Source organism: Callithrix jacchus, chromosome 16, assembly GCF_049354715.1.
Source record: "Callithrix jacchus isolate 240 chromosome 16, calJac240_pri, whole genome shotgun sequence".
NCBI classification, from domain to species: domain Eukaryota; kingdom Metazoa; phylum Chordata; class Mammalia; order Primates; family Cebidae; genus Callithrix; species Callithrix jacchus.
In genome coordinates this window covers 93,026,041-93,045,815 of record NC_133517.1, presented here as the reverse complement: position 1 = coordinate 93,045,815, position 19,775 = coordinate 93,026,041, and the positions used below count along the sequence as shown (strand labels likewise).

Genomic DNA, 19,775 nt, shown 5'->3' with positions numbered 1-19,775 from the left:
TATACATCTTTCTCAGTATCACATTATACCAATTTTGAAAGCGACCACATAATTGGAAGTAAATCACTCTTCAGCATTTGCATAGCATTTCACAGATTTAAATGAAATATTGGTTGGCTTTTTGTTTGTTATTTTCTTCCTTCATTTCTTCCTGTCTCTGCTGTTAAGCACAATTATTGGCATAAAAGAGGTTTTTAATACCTATTTTTAGATTGCATTTCAGCCTGGGCAATAGAGCAAGACTCCTGTTCTCTCTCCCCCTTTCTCTTTCTTTCTAATAATAATAATAATAATGTCACTAACTATGCATTTGATTGCTATTAGCTGTCACCTGGACTCTATTTGATGCTCCTCTTTATCCTTTTGTTTTTGGGGAGGCCAGATAAGAGCATCTCTTACTGTCAGAGGAAAGTCAACACTGGTATTCTCACTGATGCTGGTGTCTGCCTCAGCAGTGTGTTTCTTATTTTTTTTGCAAATGGAGGGACATCTGGATGTCTCTTAGAACCTGCTGACTTGCTTTTTGGTTTGTGTGTTATCTCCACTTTAGCATACCTGATTCTCTGAGTCTTTGAATCCTTTCTTCTACTTTCTTCCATGGCCTTTCTGACTTTTCTGTCTCTCTTGGTTTTGGCCACCACTTTTTCCAAGCTTCCAAGAACGATTACATTTTAACATAATTTTCTAGAGTTTTTTCCAGAATGTTAAATCTTCCTTCACAGAAGAGTGCTCCTATATCTACAAACTGTGTCTTACCAAACTCTATCCATCAACATTCCTCCCAATCCAAGATTGTCAAGATGCATTCTCATATGTAACTTCCTGGGTATTCCTTCTGCATTTTGTTGAGGATCTATAGTGTTTTTTTTTTGTTTTGTTTGTTTGTTTGTTTTGTGGAGGTGGGGTGGAATGGGGCATAGTCTCTTTCTTCCCCTATAAGGCCCCATATTTCTCTCATTGGGTTATGTTGTAACTTAACCCTTATGGTTAGGAAAGGAAGTGGAAATAGATACTGAGAGAATCATTTATTGTTTTGCAAAGAAATAGCCTCTACATCTTCATCAAACAGGTGGAAGTGCTAGCTTTTAAAAAGAAGGAATGCCTACTTATGCATGTTCAGGCTTTGGCAGATTTTCCCTTGGAATTCAGAGGGTTCAGGGGATCTAGTTTTAGAAATTTCAAGTACACGGAGCTAAGATGTCCCCATCCCATGCCTCAGGTTTCCCTACTATCAGGATTCTACCCTTAGCATAGCAAACTTGCTGACATTAAGAATTTTACTTTGTTTAGAGCATTGCTACTTTTATAATTAACACTTGGGCTTGATACTTAGCTGTTTATGCCCACTAGTTGCAGGAAATGAGACTATATGCTTCCAAGAAAATCTATATATATATTTAAATTATATATTTTACCTTCCTATATTTCTAGAATGTGAATATCTTTATTTTTTATTTATTTATTTATTTTTAATTGCATTTTAGGTTTTGCGGTACATGTGCAGAGCATGCAAGATAGTGGCATAGGTACACACGTGGCAGTGTGTTTTGCTGCCTTCCTCCCCTTCACCCACATTTGGCATTTCTCCCCATGCTATCCCTCCCCAGCTCCCCCACCGCTGCCCCTCCCCTATTCCCCCTAATAGACCCCAGTGTGTAGTGCTCCCTTCCCTGTGTTCATTTCTTAAGCTCCTATTTGTACCTGTGTAACCTAAAAGTTTCAAATTGTGTATTCAAAGATGAATTCTAATGTATGCCACATATGCAATCATTTCATCAATTACATGTTATTAGAGAAGAATATGTTAGTAATACTGAAAGAGCAAGACATTAAAAACTAATTATGGATAATGTTTATCACCCTACTTCAAATACTACTGTACTTTAGCCATGCTTTTGTATTGGAGCTTAAGACTTGGTCTAAACATATGGGACCCTCTAGATCTACTGACATTTTGGTTTGGTTTCTACTCTAACATCTCCTGCTTTCAGAGCTGGCAATGAATTAAGAGCCAATTACCAGGAACTTAGCAGCTTAAAACACATGTTTATTATCTCACATTTTCTGTTGGTTAGGAGTCTTAATGTGACTAAGCTAGGTTTCCCTCAGCTGCGATCAAGTTGTCATCTGTGCTGCATTTCTATCTAGACACTTGATTCCGGGAAGAATCTGATTCCAAATTTGATAAGATTGTTGGCAGAATTTATTTATTTTTTTGACAAGAAGCTGCCGTCATCTCCCTCACAGCTCCTAAAGGCTGTTAGCAGTTCCTAGAAGGTATCCATAGTTCCTAAAGGCTGCCTGCAGTTCCTTTGTAACATGGGCTTTACATCATGGCTGATTTCTTCATTAAGCCAGCAAAGAGAGTATCTGAAACAAGCTAACTAGCAAGGCAAAAATTTTATAAAACTTAACAGTATCATGGGAGTAAGATCCCATCACCTTACTATCTCCCTACCTTGTTTATGAGAAAGTCACAGGTTCCACAAAGTCATGAATACCAGGAGATGGGGATTATGGGCTACAACCTCAGAATCAGTCCTCTGCACAGTGTCCAACAGTTAGTTGTCTCTGAAGCAACTCCATCGAACATAGTTTGCAAACCATTGCCTTAGATAATATTCTCTATATATGACCTTTTCTTGGTTGGACTTTGTGTTTAATAGTTTATAGAACATTTTCTTTGGAGTGGGAAAATCTGAAGACTTATTATTCATTTTAGTGACTATTTTATAAGGGTAAATGACCCTCCAGGAAGTTTTCAGTATTATATCTCAAAATATAGTTCCTAGGACGCTTGTCCTCTGATAAAGCTTCTGTGTTTTAATTAAGTTTATGGAAACAATATAATATAATCCTCTTAGTGAAGCATATTGTCCTTACTGTTTGAAAAAACATCCAACACTCAAGGGATCTATTTAATTGGACTTCATCCAGACTCTTCCAAAGTTATTTGATTAGAGCTTTTAAATTACTCAATGCCCTTTAACATTTTGCAGAACCAGTATTCCATGGGGTACACATTGGGAAATGCCCCCATATATAGCTTGACAAGTTTGAAAGGAGGAAAAAATACCAAAAATGGAAATAAAAAACATAAAAGGGTCATAGTTGAATTTTCCTTACCTAATTAGAAAGTTAATATTTTTTAAAATGATGATGATATCGTGAACTTGGAATGACTCTATACTTTACAAAGAGCTTCATGAGTATCTTAAGACTCTCAGCTGTCTGTTAATTATCACAACTAATTTTTTTCAAAACAGATGAGAAAATGAGGCCCCTGACTTGCATAAACCATAAAATTGATAAGGGATAAAGTCAGTATTTTAGTACAGGTTTTCTAGCTTCAACTATAGAACTCTTTCTGTTACGACATGCTATTACTTTATAAACATGATGAAGTTGAAAATGAGATTGTTAAAGAATGCCTTTATGTACTACATGATTTAATTATTAAGCCTTTATTAAATCAAAGTAATGAAAAACAATGACATAAAAGAGTTAATAAACTGTTGTCTTAATATAATGACTGTAGAAAAAGTTAAAAATAGAATATCTGAACATTTTTTCTCTGTGTATAGAACACAAACACACATAATTAGGTTAGTTTGCATTTTACAATAGAGATACGTGAATGGAAATTTTAGTCAAAGGTTCAAATCTTTTGATTATTTTTAGTCAGGCCTCATATTTAAGTATGTTTAATTTGTGCCAGTAGAATAACTGAATACCAGAGTTGGATAGGATTTAGTGTGCTTTTTGTGTAACTTCCTATCTGAAGCACTGACCTTGTCTACATCGTGCTGACAAGTGGTACTCTAGCCTTTTATTTGAACATGTCTTCTGATGGGGTGGTGATGGTCTATGAAGGCAGCAAAACATTATTTTTAGATTTTTACTCTGAAATATTCATAGATTTGCAGGAAGTTGGAAAGATAGTTCAGTGAGATCCTATATGTGCTTCACCCAGTTTCCTCAATGGTTATACCTTGCAGAACTATAATTAAGAAATTAATACTGGAACAATGTTTTTATAGTTCTAGGACATCTTATCACATGTATGAATTCATATAACCACCAATTCTATAAAGATGAAGAACTACTGTATTACCATAAAGATCGTCCTTATGCTTCCTCTTTCTAATAACATCCTTCTCCTCCACTATCCCTAATGTCTGTCAACCACCAATTTGTTCTTTATGTCTATATTTTTATCAGTCATACAGTATGTGACATTTTAAGTTTTTTCCATTTCATATAATGCCCTCGAGGTCTATCCTTGTTGTGTGTATAGGTTTTCCCTTATTTCCAAGTAGCATTCCATGGTATGGATATACCACAGTTATTAATGGATATTTTGGTTGTTTCTACTCTTTGGCTCTTATAAATGAAGATATCCTCTTTGGTGAAATTTCTATTTATATAAAGTATTCAGTCTTTTGTCATTAAGTATAATCTTAGCTGTTGGATTTTTATTGTTGTTCTGTGTTAGTTTGAGCCAATTCCCCTCTATATTTTTAGAGTTCTTTCAAAATCATTAATGCTTTTTATGCATCAGTGGTCACTGGATAAGATCATGTAATTTTTTTCCTTTAACTTGTTAATATGTGGATACATTGATTTTCAAATATTCAACCAATCTTGCCTTCCAGGAATAAACCTCATTTGGTCATAGAGTATAATTCTTTTTTGTTTTTCTATTTTGCCATCAGCCTTTCCATTTTTGTCTGAGGACATTGCATATAATTCTTTTTACTGAATTCTGTTTGCTAATATTTTGTTAAGGATTTCTGTTTTATAATCATAAGGAATATTGACCTGCAGCTCATTTATAGTTCGGCATTTTCTTTTTTGTTCCTTTTTGTTTCTGTTTGTTCCTTCTGTTTTCATTGCATTATTTTCTTTACCTTGCCTTCCTATGGGTTATTTGAGCATATTTTTAGAATTGTAAATTGTGTCTCAATTGCCTATAGTGTTTAAGTGTATTTCTTTTTGTAGGTTTTTTGTGTGGTTGCTCTAGGTAATATATTACATTGGTGTTGACATTTAACTAGAGTGAAATGTAGAAACCTTAAATCATTTAAATTCCTTTATTTTCTCCTTTATCTCCTAATGGACTTGTCTTAAATATTTTCTCTATATATATTGAAAACCACGCCAGACAATGTATGCTCTGTACTTTAAGCATCAAAAACGGAGTTTAGAAAACTCAAGAGGAGAAAGAAAACCCATATTTTTGCTTACTATGTTCTTTATTTCTTCTTGATACTTTCAGGTTCCTTCTTTTTTGTTTCTCTTTTGTTTCCAGAACTTCCTTTAGTTATTTTTTTTAGGGTAGATCTGCTGGTTACAGATTCTCTTTGTTTTCTTTTGTCTAAGAATGTATTTCTCATTCTTTTCTGAGAGATAATTTTATCATATTTCGAATTCAGGTTGACATTTCTTTTATTTTAGCATTGAAAAATATTGTGCCACTTCCTTCTGACCTCTAAGGTTTCTGATGAGAAATCTGCCATTCAAATTGTGTTTCCCTTTAGGTAAAGTGGTTTTTTCTTGCTACTTTTAAGACAGTTCATTTTTAGTTTTAGTTTGATTATGGTGTATCTTGTAACAGATATCTTTGGGTATTTCTTGTCTAGGATTTTACATAGTTTCTTGATTCTTTAAGCTTCTACCTTTGGCCAAATTTTGGACATTTTCAGTCTCTTTTTCTTTGAATACCTTTTTTTTTTTTTTTTTTTTAAAGATTTATTCACTTTCTTTTCTTCTGGACTTAACAATAATATGAGTGTTAGCCTTTTTACTGTAGTTTTTTTTTGGCCCTTTTGGCTGTGTCCATTTTCTTTTTTTTTCTTTAGTCTGTTTCCTGTATGTTTTTCAGACTGGGTCATTTTCCTTGTTCTGTCTTCAAGTTCACTGCATCATTCCTCTGTCCTCGCCATTCTATGGTTGAACCTGTCAATTTGCTTTTTCTATTTCAGTTATTTTTTAGTTCTAAAATTTCCATATGGTTCTTTATGTGTTTTCTAGTTCTTGTTCTAGAACTGGAAAGCCCAGCAATACATTTTTGCACTGTTACTAAAGAAAGATATTTTATTTTCTTAGTTCTGTACTTTTAAGATGCAAAAAATAAAAATATCAAGTGATAAATATTATCAATAGTCTTAATAGTTTTAGGACTATTTTCTATATGATCTACCATTAATTATCTTATTCTTACAGGGACACTAATTTTTAGTCATTCAGCAAGCATTTATTTAGTACTTATATTTGACAGTTCTGTTTTGCTTGGTTTTGGTTTTGGTTTTTGGAGATGAAGTCTTGCTCTGTTGCACAGGCTGGAGTGCAGTGGTGCCATCTCAGCTCACTGCAACTTATGCCTTCTGGGTTCAAGTGATTCTCTTGTTTCAGCTTCCCAGGTACTGGGACTGAGAGCTACATGCCACCATGCCTGGCTAATTTTTGTATTTTTAATAGAGACAGAGTTTCACCATGTTATCCAGGCTGGTCTCAAACTCCTGACCTCAGATGATCCACCCATTTCAGCCTCCCAAAGTGCTGAGATTACAGGCACGAGTCACTGCATCCAACCTATATGACAGATTTTTGCCAATCAGATGTTTTGCTTTAGTTTCAAATGGTTAAACAGCTTATTATATGTTTTTATTTTCAGAGAAGAAGAATTACATTTCTGCCTTTTTGGTAGAGAGGCAAGCGCAGAAGGAGAAGAGAAATTTTGAGCTGACTTTTCTTACTGTCACTTAAAAGTGTTAAGAATTTTTATTTACAGGCTTCATACTATTTTTTCTCTAATGTACAGATTTGTCAATGCTTTGTTATGGGACAATACTGTATTTTGAAACGGCTACCAGTTTTCTGAGACTCAGATACACTTAGCCTTTTGAGTAGCCATCCAGACATGGGCATAATTATCCCCTGTACTGGTCATCTCTACGTACTCAAGTGTGTTTTAACAATACTGTAATTATTTGTGCCATGAAAAGGCTTGGGAAGCACTTCTCTAGTGCACGGGTTAAAGAATGGGGTTCTTTTCTACAAATTGCATATTGTGTGTGTTAGATAATAAAGCCTCATTCTCTTTTATAAGTAAGTTTTTTCAAAGAATTGTCTCCAGTAATTTTCAAATCTCTGATCATAATTATCTGGAAGCCTTGTTAAATAGATTGTTAAGCCCACCAACAGTTTCTGATTCATGAAGTCTAGAGCAGCACCCAAGAATTTACATTTCTAGCATGTTCCCAGTTGTTGCTGATGATGCAATTTGAGGATTGCAATTTAAGAACCATTCATTTACACACAACTTTTTCTACTTTTCCACTTCCCTTTGTTCTTCAGTTTCTTCAGTCTTATTTTAATTGTTATCATTCTATCCAATTGTTCTTCCTGTTATCTTTTCTAATCTTCATGTTGCCAAATCCAATGCATACTTTTCACCTCCTGATCTCATTTGATATGTAAAAATCATTCAGTATAGTTGATTTCTTCTATGTTTTAGGAAACTATTTGATTTGGAGACCTCCCTCTATCTCCCTCCTTCCTTCCTTTTATTCTCTGCATGCTGTTTCTCAATCTTTTCTCTTTTTTTTCTCAAATCAAACACTAAATGTTAGAAATCACTTTCGGTTCTCTTCATACCTTATTTTGCCCTCTATTCCTAAATGATCTCACTTACTCCTGTCTGTATGTTAATAATTACCAATTTGTGTCTCCAGATCAAAACTTTAAGTTTTATTACACCCTGACCAGTTTCTTTCTTATATGTCCACTTGGTTCAAATGATATATCAAAAATCAACCACTATATTTAATACATTTTAAGCTGTACATTTTTATCACTTTCATATCCTGAAATTTATGAGTCCTATAGTCAGTGGCGTCATATATTTTATAAAATAGAGTAATTCCCTCTTACCCTTCTCTAACAAGAAGTGTTCTTCTACTAGTCTATCTCATAAATGTTTTCTTTCATTCAGTTGTTAATGCCAGAAATCAGGGAGTTAACTTTGACTCTTTAGTCTTTCTTAACACTGTTATTTCTATCTCAGAAACATCTCTCAGTCCCTTTTTTCTTACCGTGTCTACTGCTATTATCTTTTTTCAAGCCATAGTTACCTTTCCCAAGGGTTATTGTAAATGCCTTTTAACTTTTGGTCATACAACCTAGTCTCTACATAGTACTTAGATTCATCATTTAAAAATGTTCATCAGATCTTGTCACCATTTCACGTAAAATCCTTCAATGGTTGAAATTTAAAATCTTTAATATGACATAGATAGACCTATCTAAGTTGGTCTGTGCTGCCTCACCAGTCTCTCTTAGTATTATATTCTTCCTCATTCTTTTTGCTTCAGAAACCATGGTATTCCTTCAGTTCTTTCACAGCACCATGTTGTCACATCCTTCAGTTCTCATCTTAAACATTATTACTTTATGGGTGTTTGCTGACCCCAAAGTCTAAATTAGATCTTATTGTACTCTTCCATAGTGTATTGTATTTTCCTGTATAACACTGATTTGTTCTGTTTCTCTATCCCTACTCTGTTGTAAGCATATTTCATTGTTTTACCCTTTACAGTAGAGATTGGCATAATACATAGCAAATGGAAGGTGTTCCATAAGTATTTTTAGAAAAATAAAATATAAATTGAATTTTTAAAGACATATGTGCACATATAGACTAAAAAGATATTTAAGGTAAAAAATTTTATATTTTGAAATACCGAGCAAATAAGTAGCATGCAAGTTTGGGAAATGGTAGATATGCATTCCTAGTTGCCAATTACATAAATTGACAAAATCATTTTTTTAATTTACTTTTTATAAGAATAATTTCTGAAAAAGTTGAAATATTATTTCAAATTATTAAGTAATTCATGATGTTTAAGTAAAGTTTATATTTACTAATATATATTGAATGAATCTGCTTTTTAATTTTCATGCAAAGTTAATATTTTATGGAAATAATTTTTTTAACCACCTGAATCCCTTAGGAGGTTTTAGCATGATGAAAAATATCATACTGCATTTCAGAAGTGATATTTAATTATTTGGCTTTTTAAAATAGTAGTTATTGACAAACCAATGTAAAATTTTAAAATGTCCCTTAATCTCTGGAGAACAAACTCATGTCTTTAGAGCAGCATGAGAGGAAAAAAAATTAGCATGAATAACAGACATAGCTGATAGTCTTTTTATTTTTCAGTATATACATTTTTTTTGGTTTCTATTTCTGTTTATTATTAGCTTTTTCTCTTTTTGCAGGACTTTTGTTCTGTAGGGTCGGTCTAGAGTACCTAAACCTGATATTATACATTCTATAAATTTTACTCATTTTGAATATTAGCTTTATTTTGGCGCATATATATATATATATATACACACACACACACATACACACAGTGAGTGCTACAGACAAAGTTCTTGAGACCAGACAGGATCACACAGTTTAAAATGTTTATAATGTCTCTGTCTGTCCTTTTTTTCACCATCTCCTTTACTGCGCTCTTTTGTCTGACTCTCACAGGAGACATGGATTACAACTGGTTGGATCATACGTCTTGGCATAGCAGTGAGGTATCCCCAATGTCTTTGGTGAGACATGTGGAGCCTTACTATTTAATTTTCGTTATCATTTCACTTTTCCTTTTTTTATTTACACCTTTGCATGTTTCTTTTTGTATCTTTTTTTTTTTTTATCCCACACCTGTAGGGGACAGTCAAAAGGGAAAAAGAAAAACTAGTGAGCAGGCAGTTTTGTCGGACTCTAACACCAGGTCTGAGAGACAAAAGAAAATGATGTACTTTGGTGGCCACTCTTTGGAAGAGGATTTGGAATGGTCTGAGCCTCAGATTAAGGACTCTGGGGTAGATACGTGTAGTAGCACAACCCTTAACGAGGAGCATAGTCATAGTGATAAGGTACTGAGATTGTGGAGCCTGCCTTTTAACCTGCTCATTTGGTCTTCGTTTGCTCTCTGTCACTCATTAAAACAGAACATAATAAAAGGACAGGGCATCTCAAGGGTCACTGTAGCATTTCTTAAGGTGCAGAAAAGAAAAACAAAACAAAACAAAACAAACAAACCAAAAAAACCTCTTGCTTGCTTTGCTGTTTTTATTGTTTGACAGCATACCAAAAAATAAATATATGAAAATAAAACTTAGGAACAAAGGAATGTTTTTGTCTTTTGTCACATGAGAGAACTTCGTAATGTTATTAAAAACCACAAATAAATAATTTTTGGATTGGCTTATTTGATTGCTTGCATATATTTTCCTTGGGATGAAAATTAAATTATCAATAGTTTGAATCCCAGGCAAAAGGGAGATAATTGGGTCTGTTTGCACAGAAAAAGTTGTTTTTCTTTTTTCCCTTTCACTGTCATTTTGGTCTTTTGTTTTCTGTCATAGCGTTTTAATGTAGTATTAATTAGTAGTAGAGCCCTTGCCATCTGCTTTTATATTTATTATTTTTGCTTTTAGAATAGTGGGACTTCTAAAATCTTTTTGCCATATAGATGTGATTGACTGGAACTTGTGTTTTGCCTGCGAAATTTTGCATGAAGATATGCCTGTTACTTTTTGAGAACCGTGAAGCTATGATTACACAAATCATTTACTTTCCTATTTAGCGTATCATTCATAATAGAATACTGTTTTTATTTACAGAGGCCTTGGTTCAGCCCTGAGAAAGAAGTAAACTACTAATGTTTTCAAGGTTATTAAATGATGAATATCACTGAATTATCTAGTAAAGATAATTTACTAAATAGATCAAAGACCTGAAAGAATCATGTAAGAAACTCTGAAAAGTGAGAAACATAATCTGTTCTCTGTAAATGAAGTCTTTTTCTCCCATGCAGATTCATTTGAGAAATATTTGGGGGCTTGTATACATTTTACTATTTTAATCTAGAAACCTATTCAAAAAAGCCCTTATCATGTGCTCCAATTTAATGTTTTAATATGATTTGAGTTTTTAATTTTTACTGTAAGACAGGTTTTCAAAATCTTCCAAAAGTGTTTGAAGAGAAAATTTTCATTTTAAAATGAATTTAGTTGGATAGACTTTCACTGTATCTTTTCTGCCTGTGCATTTTTATTTTTCGGCATGTAGATAATTAGAGTCGCATGTATTTTCAAAATTTCTCAGATTTTGTAGAGCTATATAACTTAAGTATTGTGTCAGAGAACTGTAATAATTGGAAGTAATTGGATTTTGGAAAAAAAAAACCTTGAGATTATATTGAGGTTATAAGCATAATGTAGTACATCCTTATGATCAGTGCTTTGAAATGAAAGCTGGTTTGTGTAATCATAATATTGGAATTCTGAAGTTTAGAGAGGTTGTACAATCAGAGATCATTTGTCATAAAATGATAAATAAAATCATTTATTTATTTTGTTTGTCGATGCAAAATGTCAGCACCCTGTAACCTGGCAGCCATCTAAAGATGGAGATCGTTTAATTGGTCGCATTTTATTAAATAAGCGTCTAAAAGATGGAAGTGTACCTCGAGATTCAGGAGCAATGCTTGGCTTGAAGGTATGTAATAAAATATATGAGATTTTGGCTCTGTACTCTTTTATAGATTTATCAGAAAAGCAAAGGATAACCCTTTCAACTTGTACCAATTTAGTAGCATATTTTTCCATTTTCAGTAATTTGAGAAGATTTGCACTCATCATATGAAACATTTCATTTTCCCACTGTTATTTAAGAAGTTGCCATAATTCCACAGTAATACTTGTATATATAAATTTGGAAGGCATTAAATGTAACCTCATTAGGATCAATTTGAATTTGAAATACAGTAGTCAAGTGTATTTTAACTATACAATTTATTCTTTAAGTCTAAATCTATGTTTATATTTTATTAAAGTGATAGTTTTTTTATAATTATTCAAAAACTTGGGAAAGGCACTATGTATATTACAGATGAATATATGTATATAATTTTGTATAAATGCAGTAAAATGTGTGTATGTGCATATGTGCACTTAAGAGAGAGCACTGTTTGAAGTCTAAAAACAAAAAGAATTATGTTGGGAGATTAAATACAAATATTGATTTATGTTTTACTGTAAAATGCCAGAAAATTATTTGGTAAATACATTAAATAGAGCTTTGTTTGTTTTTTGTGAATCTAGTAAAACCAATTAAAACCTGAAATGTAAAAAGAGGCTGGGATTGTTGACTCACGCCTGTAATCCCAACGTTTTGGGAAGCTGAGGCGGGTGGATCACAAGGTTAGGAGTCCAAGATCAGCCTTGCCAAGATGGTAAAACCCTGTCTCTACTAAAAAAATACAAAAAATTACTGAGCAAGGTGATGGGTGCCTGTAATCCCAGCTACTCGGGAGGCTGATGCAAAGAATTGCTTGAACCTGGGAGGCAGAGGTTGCAGTAAGCCGAGATCATGCCACTGCACTCCAGTCTGGACAACAGAGTGAGACTCCCTCTTAAATTAAAAAAAAAAAAGAAGGCTGGGCGCGGTGGCTCACCCCTGTAATCCCAGCATTTTGGGAGGCCAAGGTGGGTCAAGAGATCGAGACCATCCTGGTCAATATGGTGAAACCCCGTCTCTACTAAAAATACAAAAAATTAGCTGGGCATGGTGCCACGTGCCTGTAATCCCAGCTACTCAGGAGGCTTAGGCAGGAGAATTGCCTGAACCCAGGAGTTGGAGGTTGCAGCAAGTCGAGATCGTGCCATTGCACGCCAGCCTGGGTAACAAGAGCGAAACTCTGTCTCAATTTAAAAAAGAAAGAAAGAAAAAAAAATATGCCAGGTGCCGTGACTCATGCCTGTAATCCCAACACTTTGGAAGGCCCAGGTGGGAAAATCACTTTAGGCCAGGAGTTTGAGTCCATCCTAGACAGCATAATGAAACCCTGTCTCTACCTAAAAGTTTTAAATTAGCTGGGCGTAGCAGCGCATACCTGGAGTCCTAGCTACTGAGGAGGCTAAGGTAGGAAGATTGCTTAAGCCCAGGAGTTCAAGGTTACAGTGGGCTATGATCACACCACTGCACTTCAGTCTGGGCAACAGAGTGAGACCCTGTCTCTCGATAAGAAAAGTAAATGTTGGCCGGGCACGGTGGCTCACGCCTATAATCCCAGCACTTTGGGAGGCCGAGGTGGGTGGATCACAAAGTCAAGAGATTGAGACCATCCTGGTCAAAAAGGTGAAACCCCATCTCTACTAAAAATACAAAAATTAGCTGGGCATGGTGGTGTGCACCTGTAGTCCCAGCTACTCGGGAGACTGAGGCAGCAGAATTGCTTGAACCCAGGAGACGGAGGTTGCCGTGAGCCGAGATTGTGCCATTGCACTCCAGTCTGGGTAACAATAGTGAAACTCCATCTAAACAACAACAACAAAAAAGAAAAGTAAATGTTTTAGAGCTAAGCTATTGCTATAAACATTGTCTTGTAGAATATAGTAAGAGATATTAGGAAACTGGATGTAGGTGGAATTGGGCCATGTATTAGGTTATTCTTAGAGTGCTATAGAGAAATATCTGATACTGGATAATTTATAAAGAAAAGAGGTTCAGTCAGCTTATAATTTCCAAGGCTTTATAGGAAGCACGGTGCCAACATCTGCTTGGCTTCTGGGGAGGCCTCAGGAAGCTTACAATTATGGTCAAAGGTGGAGGGAGAGTACTCATGTCACATGGCAAAAGCAGGAGCAAGAGAGTGAGAGTGGGAAGCAAGGTGCCACATACTTTTAAATGACCAGATCTTGCAAGAACTATCACAAAGACAGCAGCAAGCCATGAGAGATCTGCCGCATGATCCAAACACCTGCCCTCAGGACCCACCTCCAGCATTGGAGATTACAATTCAACGTGAGATTTGCACAGGGACAAACATCCAAACTATATTAGACAACTAACATTGGGTGGCATCCACGTGGCTTGCACTCACCTGCGCATTTTGTATCTGTTTTGTTAGTTAACACTCACAATAGACGAGAAATAGGCTTAGAGAGGTGTTGTAACATCCCCATGGTCACAAGATGGTGACGATGGTGGGATTTAATTCAGATGTGGCCATTTCCAGGGACAGTGGCACATGCCTATAGTTCCAGCTACTTTGAAAGCTAAGGCAGGAGGATTGTTTGAGCCCAGGGGTTCAAGTCCAGCCTGAGCAATATAGTGGGACCCTTCATCTCAAAAAAATTTTTAATCTAGATATGCCTATTATAGTGTTAGAATAAATGTTAGGAAGTCTTGGCTTCAATTCCAAATACAGGAGTTACTAGTTACAGGAAACTGGACAAATAAACTTCTTTAGCTTTCGATTCTTATCTGTTCAATGAGGATAATTGAATTGTTGTAATATGATTAAATAAATCAACATGCAAACATTTAGTACAGTGCCTGGCAAGCTTTAAATATCAATAATCATTATAGCCAGTATAATTAATTAATTAATTATTAATGTTTGTTAAGCCAAGAAAGTTTTTAAATATTTACATAAGGATATAGGCACTTAAGAGCTATACATTTAATTTTCAGAATCAAACATAGGACTAATTAGTTTATCAACTGAATTGCAGCTATGTGTAATTCACTGTAATTATGGAAAAAATGCATGGAATAAGATACACCCCATGATTTTTAAATTCAAATAACTTTCACTCCATTTAGAAGAGAACAAGCAATTCATTTCAGTCAGTGAAGTTGGTTGCTATCATTTGCTTCGCTTGCCATCAAGTTGAAATACTGTCTGAATGACAGTTGATTAGAATCAAAGCATTAATTTTGTAAGATGCTAATATCTTACAAGTATACGTATGACTCCACAGCATTATTCCTAACATTTTTATTCATTTTCTAAAAGATATATTTTAATAGAAACATGAAAATGAAAGATTGGGATGCAGATGGTCTGAAGTTTATATTACTCCTGACGCAACTAAGTAAATTTTGTGATTTTTCTCAAGAAAGATCCATCATCATTGTGCACATTATCAATGTTCCTAAAAGATTACTAATGAAAATTTGGTGGTATATCTTAATTATAGTAAAATAAACCAAAATTTTGTATTAAAACATTTACATCTATAACTAGATACGTTTATATAATTAATATGATACTGTAAAATACGTTTTCGGAAATGACAAAAGCAAGAATTCTGAAATAAGGTGGAAAATTACCAAGCGTTATGTTGTTTCTAAGTTATGCAACATGTCAGCAAATAATGGATTAAATGGCAAAACAGTTGAAATATGTGAAAAAGACTTAGCTCTTAGGGCACATACTAACCTAATAGAGACAATAAATTATTTAGGAAATCATTTCTGTACATTAAATTAGTATTTTAGATGTGGTAAATTGTTCTAGGTATTTTTTACGAGAATCTTCAACTATGCTTATATTAACAGTATTCCCATCTTAATACTTTCCTCTTTTAAACAGGTCGTAGGAGGAAAGATGACTGAATCAGGTCGGCTTTGTGCATTCATTACTAAAGTAAAAAAAGGAAGTTTAGCTGATACTGTAGGACATCTTAGACCAGGTAGAGTTTTACCTTTGATTGTACATTTACACCATTCAATTTGAGTAGTTATGAGATATTTTCATTTATTTAGAAGTGATTTGACAATAACAGATAGTTCATTTAACTTAAATATAAGTCTCTTCATTATTGGAAAGTCATAATTATTATTTCTTGAGTCACAGTAGATAAAATCATTTTTATATTTACGTTGCCTTATTTTTTCTGATGGATATTCTAATCTGTGTTTGATACTAACCATTTTGTTTCCCATAAGACCTTTTCGTTTTGAGAAAATTCCAACATAGTTTAGAACAAACTTTATGGATAAATGTATATTTCCTACTATGTGTTACTCCTTATCTCTTTGGTAATGGCTATTATTGGAGAAATCCTTGAGTACCTTAAAGAGGATTTGATAAGATACTAATTATTAAGGTTTTTACAAGAGAGTTTAGACAGTGGAAAACAAGGTGCTCAGTTGTACATGTGTTGGGGAACCTACAGTACAGAGTCATAAAATCTTTACAGAGGCAACTGATTTTGATAGTTGCTTAGAACTAGAATTTCTATTAAGAAATTGCACAGAAATAATATTTATGTAATTTTTCCCTCTGACCATTGTCCTTTTCTGTGAAATATACTATCACCCTGGTCATCAAATTTTGGGTCACTGGAACTGTTCTCAGTATGTTTCGTATTGTATAATGGTTATTTTATCCTATGGAGTTTATTGAAGTTTAAGATTGATGTTAAGTGTATTTTATGGGATCAAATTTTCTTTATAAGACTGTTATTACTGACACACACTATAGGTGATGAAGTGTTAGAATGGAATGGAAGGCTATTGCAAGGAGCCACCTTTGAGGAAGTATACAACATTATTCTAGAATCCAAACCTGAACCACAAGTGGAGCTTGTAGTTTCCAGGCCTATTGGGTAAGTTGGTTTCAGTATTTTATATGTGTATGAAGTTGAATACTGTTAAACAATTTGTAATGTGCTATCTAATAATTTCTGATTGCTTTATGGAGATAAATTATTTTATAGACAATAACTCTTTATCTTTTCTTAGCAAAAGCACCTCACCAAAAATCATGATATCTCTCTATCTGATAATGCAGATGGTAGAATATACAGTTAGTTACAAAAGAAGAAGAAATATTTAGGTGTTTATTCATTTTATTGTTGCAACACCTTAGAAGGTGGTTATACGATTTAGTAGGGGACAGAGACTATAAATCAACTATAGTCTAGAAATTTTACATTTTTCAAAATGGAGATTTCAACATCAGAAAGAAAGAGCCAAAGGACATACAATTCCTAGTAATAGTTTATAGATAGAGGCAACAGTTTATGGAAAATGTGACATCTTTTTTAACAGGGTGGACAAATAGACCAAAAATAAGCAAACACCAAAGTACTCTTTAGCTTTGTTATTTATACCTCTGTTTTATAATGCCTATGCATTAAATATAATGTCTATAGATTAAAATTGACAATTTCCAAACATTGGCAATAAATATTAAAGAGGTAACTGAATTATATTATATGCCAAGGTAATATATATACCTATATCAGAGTAAAAGCAACAGAAAAATATTACTGATAATGCATTAATAAATGCAGATTTAGGGCAAGAGCATTCAAGGCTGAAGCCAACAGAATTCCTTTGTTGTAGCAATAGTAATGTCCAGTTTTAATTCATTTAGGAAATGATGGGCCTATATTATTTTTATCTCTTTTTAAAAAAAATGCTGAAAAAACAACCTAGGTTGGTGGCTTAGTTTTATGGAAATGTTCCTTTTAAAGTATTAAATCTGGCCCTTGAAGTTGTATTCATTTTTATTTTGTCTTTTCGCAGTTTTGTATTATGGTATAACTGCAGCGTATAAGATTAGTGTATTAATCAAATATATTTCCTGGTATTAAAGGATCGTCAAGTCATTTTTGTTTAATATATTAAAGAATTGATTTATGTAATTTACTGAATGGCTGTAACCATTAATATTTACCCCTTGTGTCAAATCTCAAATAAAAATATACACTTATTTTTGGTGTAAATACAGTTCCAAGGTAATGTTGAGATTCCCTGTGGAAACATGTTTACCTCTTTCTCAATTATAGTACTACATTTTAAAAGTTTCTGGTGGATCATGCCTGTAATCTCAGCACTTTGGGAGGCCGAGGAGGGCAGATCAGTTGAGGTCAGGAGTTCGAGACCCTTCTGGCCCGCATGGCTAAACCCCGTGTCTACTAAAAATATAAAAATTAGCCGGGTGTGGTGACAAGTGCCTGTAGTCCTAGCTTCTTGGGAGGCTGAGTCAGGACAATTGCTTGAATCCATAAAGTGGAGATTGCAGTGAGGTAAGATCATGCCCCTGCACTCCAGCCTGGGTGACAGAGCAAGACTCAGTCTTGAAAAAATAAAAATAAATAAAATAAAAGTATCAATAACAATCCAAATATTTTTATTTTTATTTTGGTGATATTTTATTTACACTTTAATGTTACTTATTTAGAATAGCAGGTAAAAGCAAAGAGCAGAATAGAATAAAAATATATCTTTAAAACTTATCTTGTTGAATACAAATTTTTTCTAATGGATAATTGTATAGTGAAGCACATAGAAAATAAAGTCTGTTTTTTATAAATATTCTATGAATGCATATGAATTTTAATTCCTTTTCAATAGTTGGGGCTAGCCCAGAATAATTTATTAGTAATAAGTACTAATGCTTGTTTTATATTTATATGAAATGCCACTATTATACACAGTTTTCTTCATTTTACACTGTCCTATTAATAGTTTGATAATGCTAAAAAATATGAGTTGCATTAAGTGTTGAAACAGTTTCTTGCTTTCTTTTTTTTTATCATTTCAGTGATATACCTAGAATACCTGATAGCACATATGCACAACTGGAGTCCAGTAAGTTTTATTTATTCTAGAAGAAAATGTTATTTATAATTGCATTCATCAGAGGTCAGATGAATTATTTATCTAGTAATGTCAAGTAAGAAATATGATAACCTCGTTATCAAGTATATAAGCATATAAAGATGGAAAATTTAGTGTTATTTCATGTCACTGTGGGAAAAAATACAAAGTGTAGAATATTTTAAGATTTTTAACCAGATTGTCTTATTACATATTTTTAGATAGCATTATTAAGGTATACTACAATAAACTGCAGATACTTAAAGAACACAATTAGGTAAGTTTCAACATACATATATATCTGTGAAACCATCATCCCAACAAAAAATCATGAATTTACCCACTACTCCCAAAAATTCATCCCCAAAACTTCCCCAGTTTTAAAATTTACTATTTGTGACTTCATTCCCATTAAGTGGGGGGAAATGCTTGGAATAAACTAGTGAATAATTACATTTATTCTAATTTCTATTTTTGGAAAGTGGGATAATAGTTCTGATTTAATATCAGAGCAGTAATGGAACAATAAATACATAAGTTCAGTATCAAATTTATCTATAATCTTAAAAATTATTTTAAGTTCTAATTCAAATGTTAATTAATTTTTCCAATGAAGTAAGTTTCTTGATTGATTGAGGGTACCATAAGAGATATTAGGAGAGAGGAAGAAAAGGGTTTCAGTTTGAAATATGTTGGTCAGGATAGAACATATTGAGAAGGAAGGATTGGAGGGAAAATTTGGAGTGGCTGCCTAGGGAGGAAATCTTTCCAAGTACAGGATAGGCAGATATAATGGCTTTAAGGCAAGAAAGCCTAAGTTGCATTTGAGGAAATTCAAGTAGGGCAGTGTAGCTGAATGGAGTAAGCAAGGGAAAGAATGGTATGAATGAGGATAGAGGAATAATGGGCAAATTGCATATGTTATATAAGCCACTGTAAGGACTTTGGCTTTTATTTTCAGGAAAATTGGAAGCTGTCTAGGATGGTTTTTAGGAGATATTTAGTTTTAAAAATGACTACTAGGTTGCAAATAGCTTAAATAGAGTCAAGGTAAAAGCAAAGAGAACTAGTGTGAAGGTTAATCTGGTGGCAAGACAGTGGTGACTTAAACCATGGTGATAGCAATAAGGATGGTCAGATTATCTATGTACCACAATAATTGGGAATATACTATTAAAATAGATGTTTTTTACATTCATATTTGCAATTACAAGTTTCTTGGAAGTCTTCATCAGAGTAGTCCTTTGAATGCCATAGCTCTATACTTCAAAATATGGTTGATTTAGTATCTTTGACTAAGTGC

The 19,775-nt window shown here is 33.6% G+C and overlaps 1 protein-coding gene across 48 annotated transcripts in view; it reads left to right on the top strand.

Annotated features, from left to right (window-relative positions):
- The window catches only part of RIMS2 (regulating synaptic membrane exocytosis 2), a 724,815-nt gene that overhangs the window by 378,970 nt on the left and 326,070 nt on the right, over window positions 1-19,775 (top strand). For 29 of the 48 annotated variants that reach the window (XM_035276363.3, XM_078353413.1, XM_078353400.1 and 26 more), the window contains 5 exons: window positions 9,548-9,615; window positions 11,450-11,569; window positions 15,453-15,552; window positions 16,347-16,470; window positions 18,417-18,463. In XM_035276363.3, the coding sequence (XP_035132254.1) occupies window positions 9,548-9,615; window positions 11,450-11,569; window positions 15,453-15,552; window positions 16,347-16,470; window positions 18,417-18,463 (459 nt within the window). Of the gene's footprint in view, window positions 1-9,547; window positions 9,616-9,733; window positions 9,943-11,449; window positions 11,570-15,452; window positions 15,553-16,346; window positions 16,471-18,416; window positions 18,464-19,775 lie in introns of all 48 variants that reach the window. The other 19 variants (XM_078353414.1, XM_078353401.1, XM_035276348.3 and 16 more) reach the window with 1 other exon arrangement.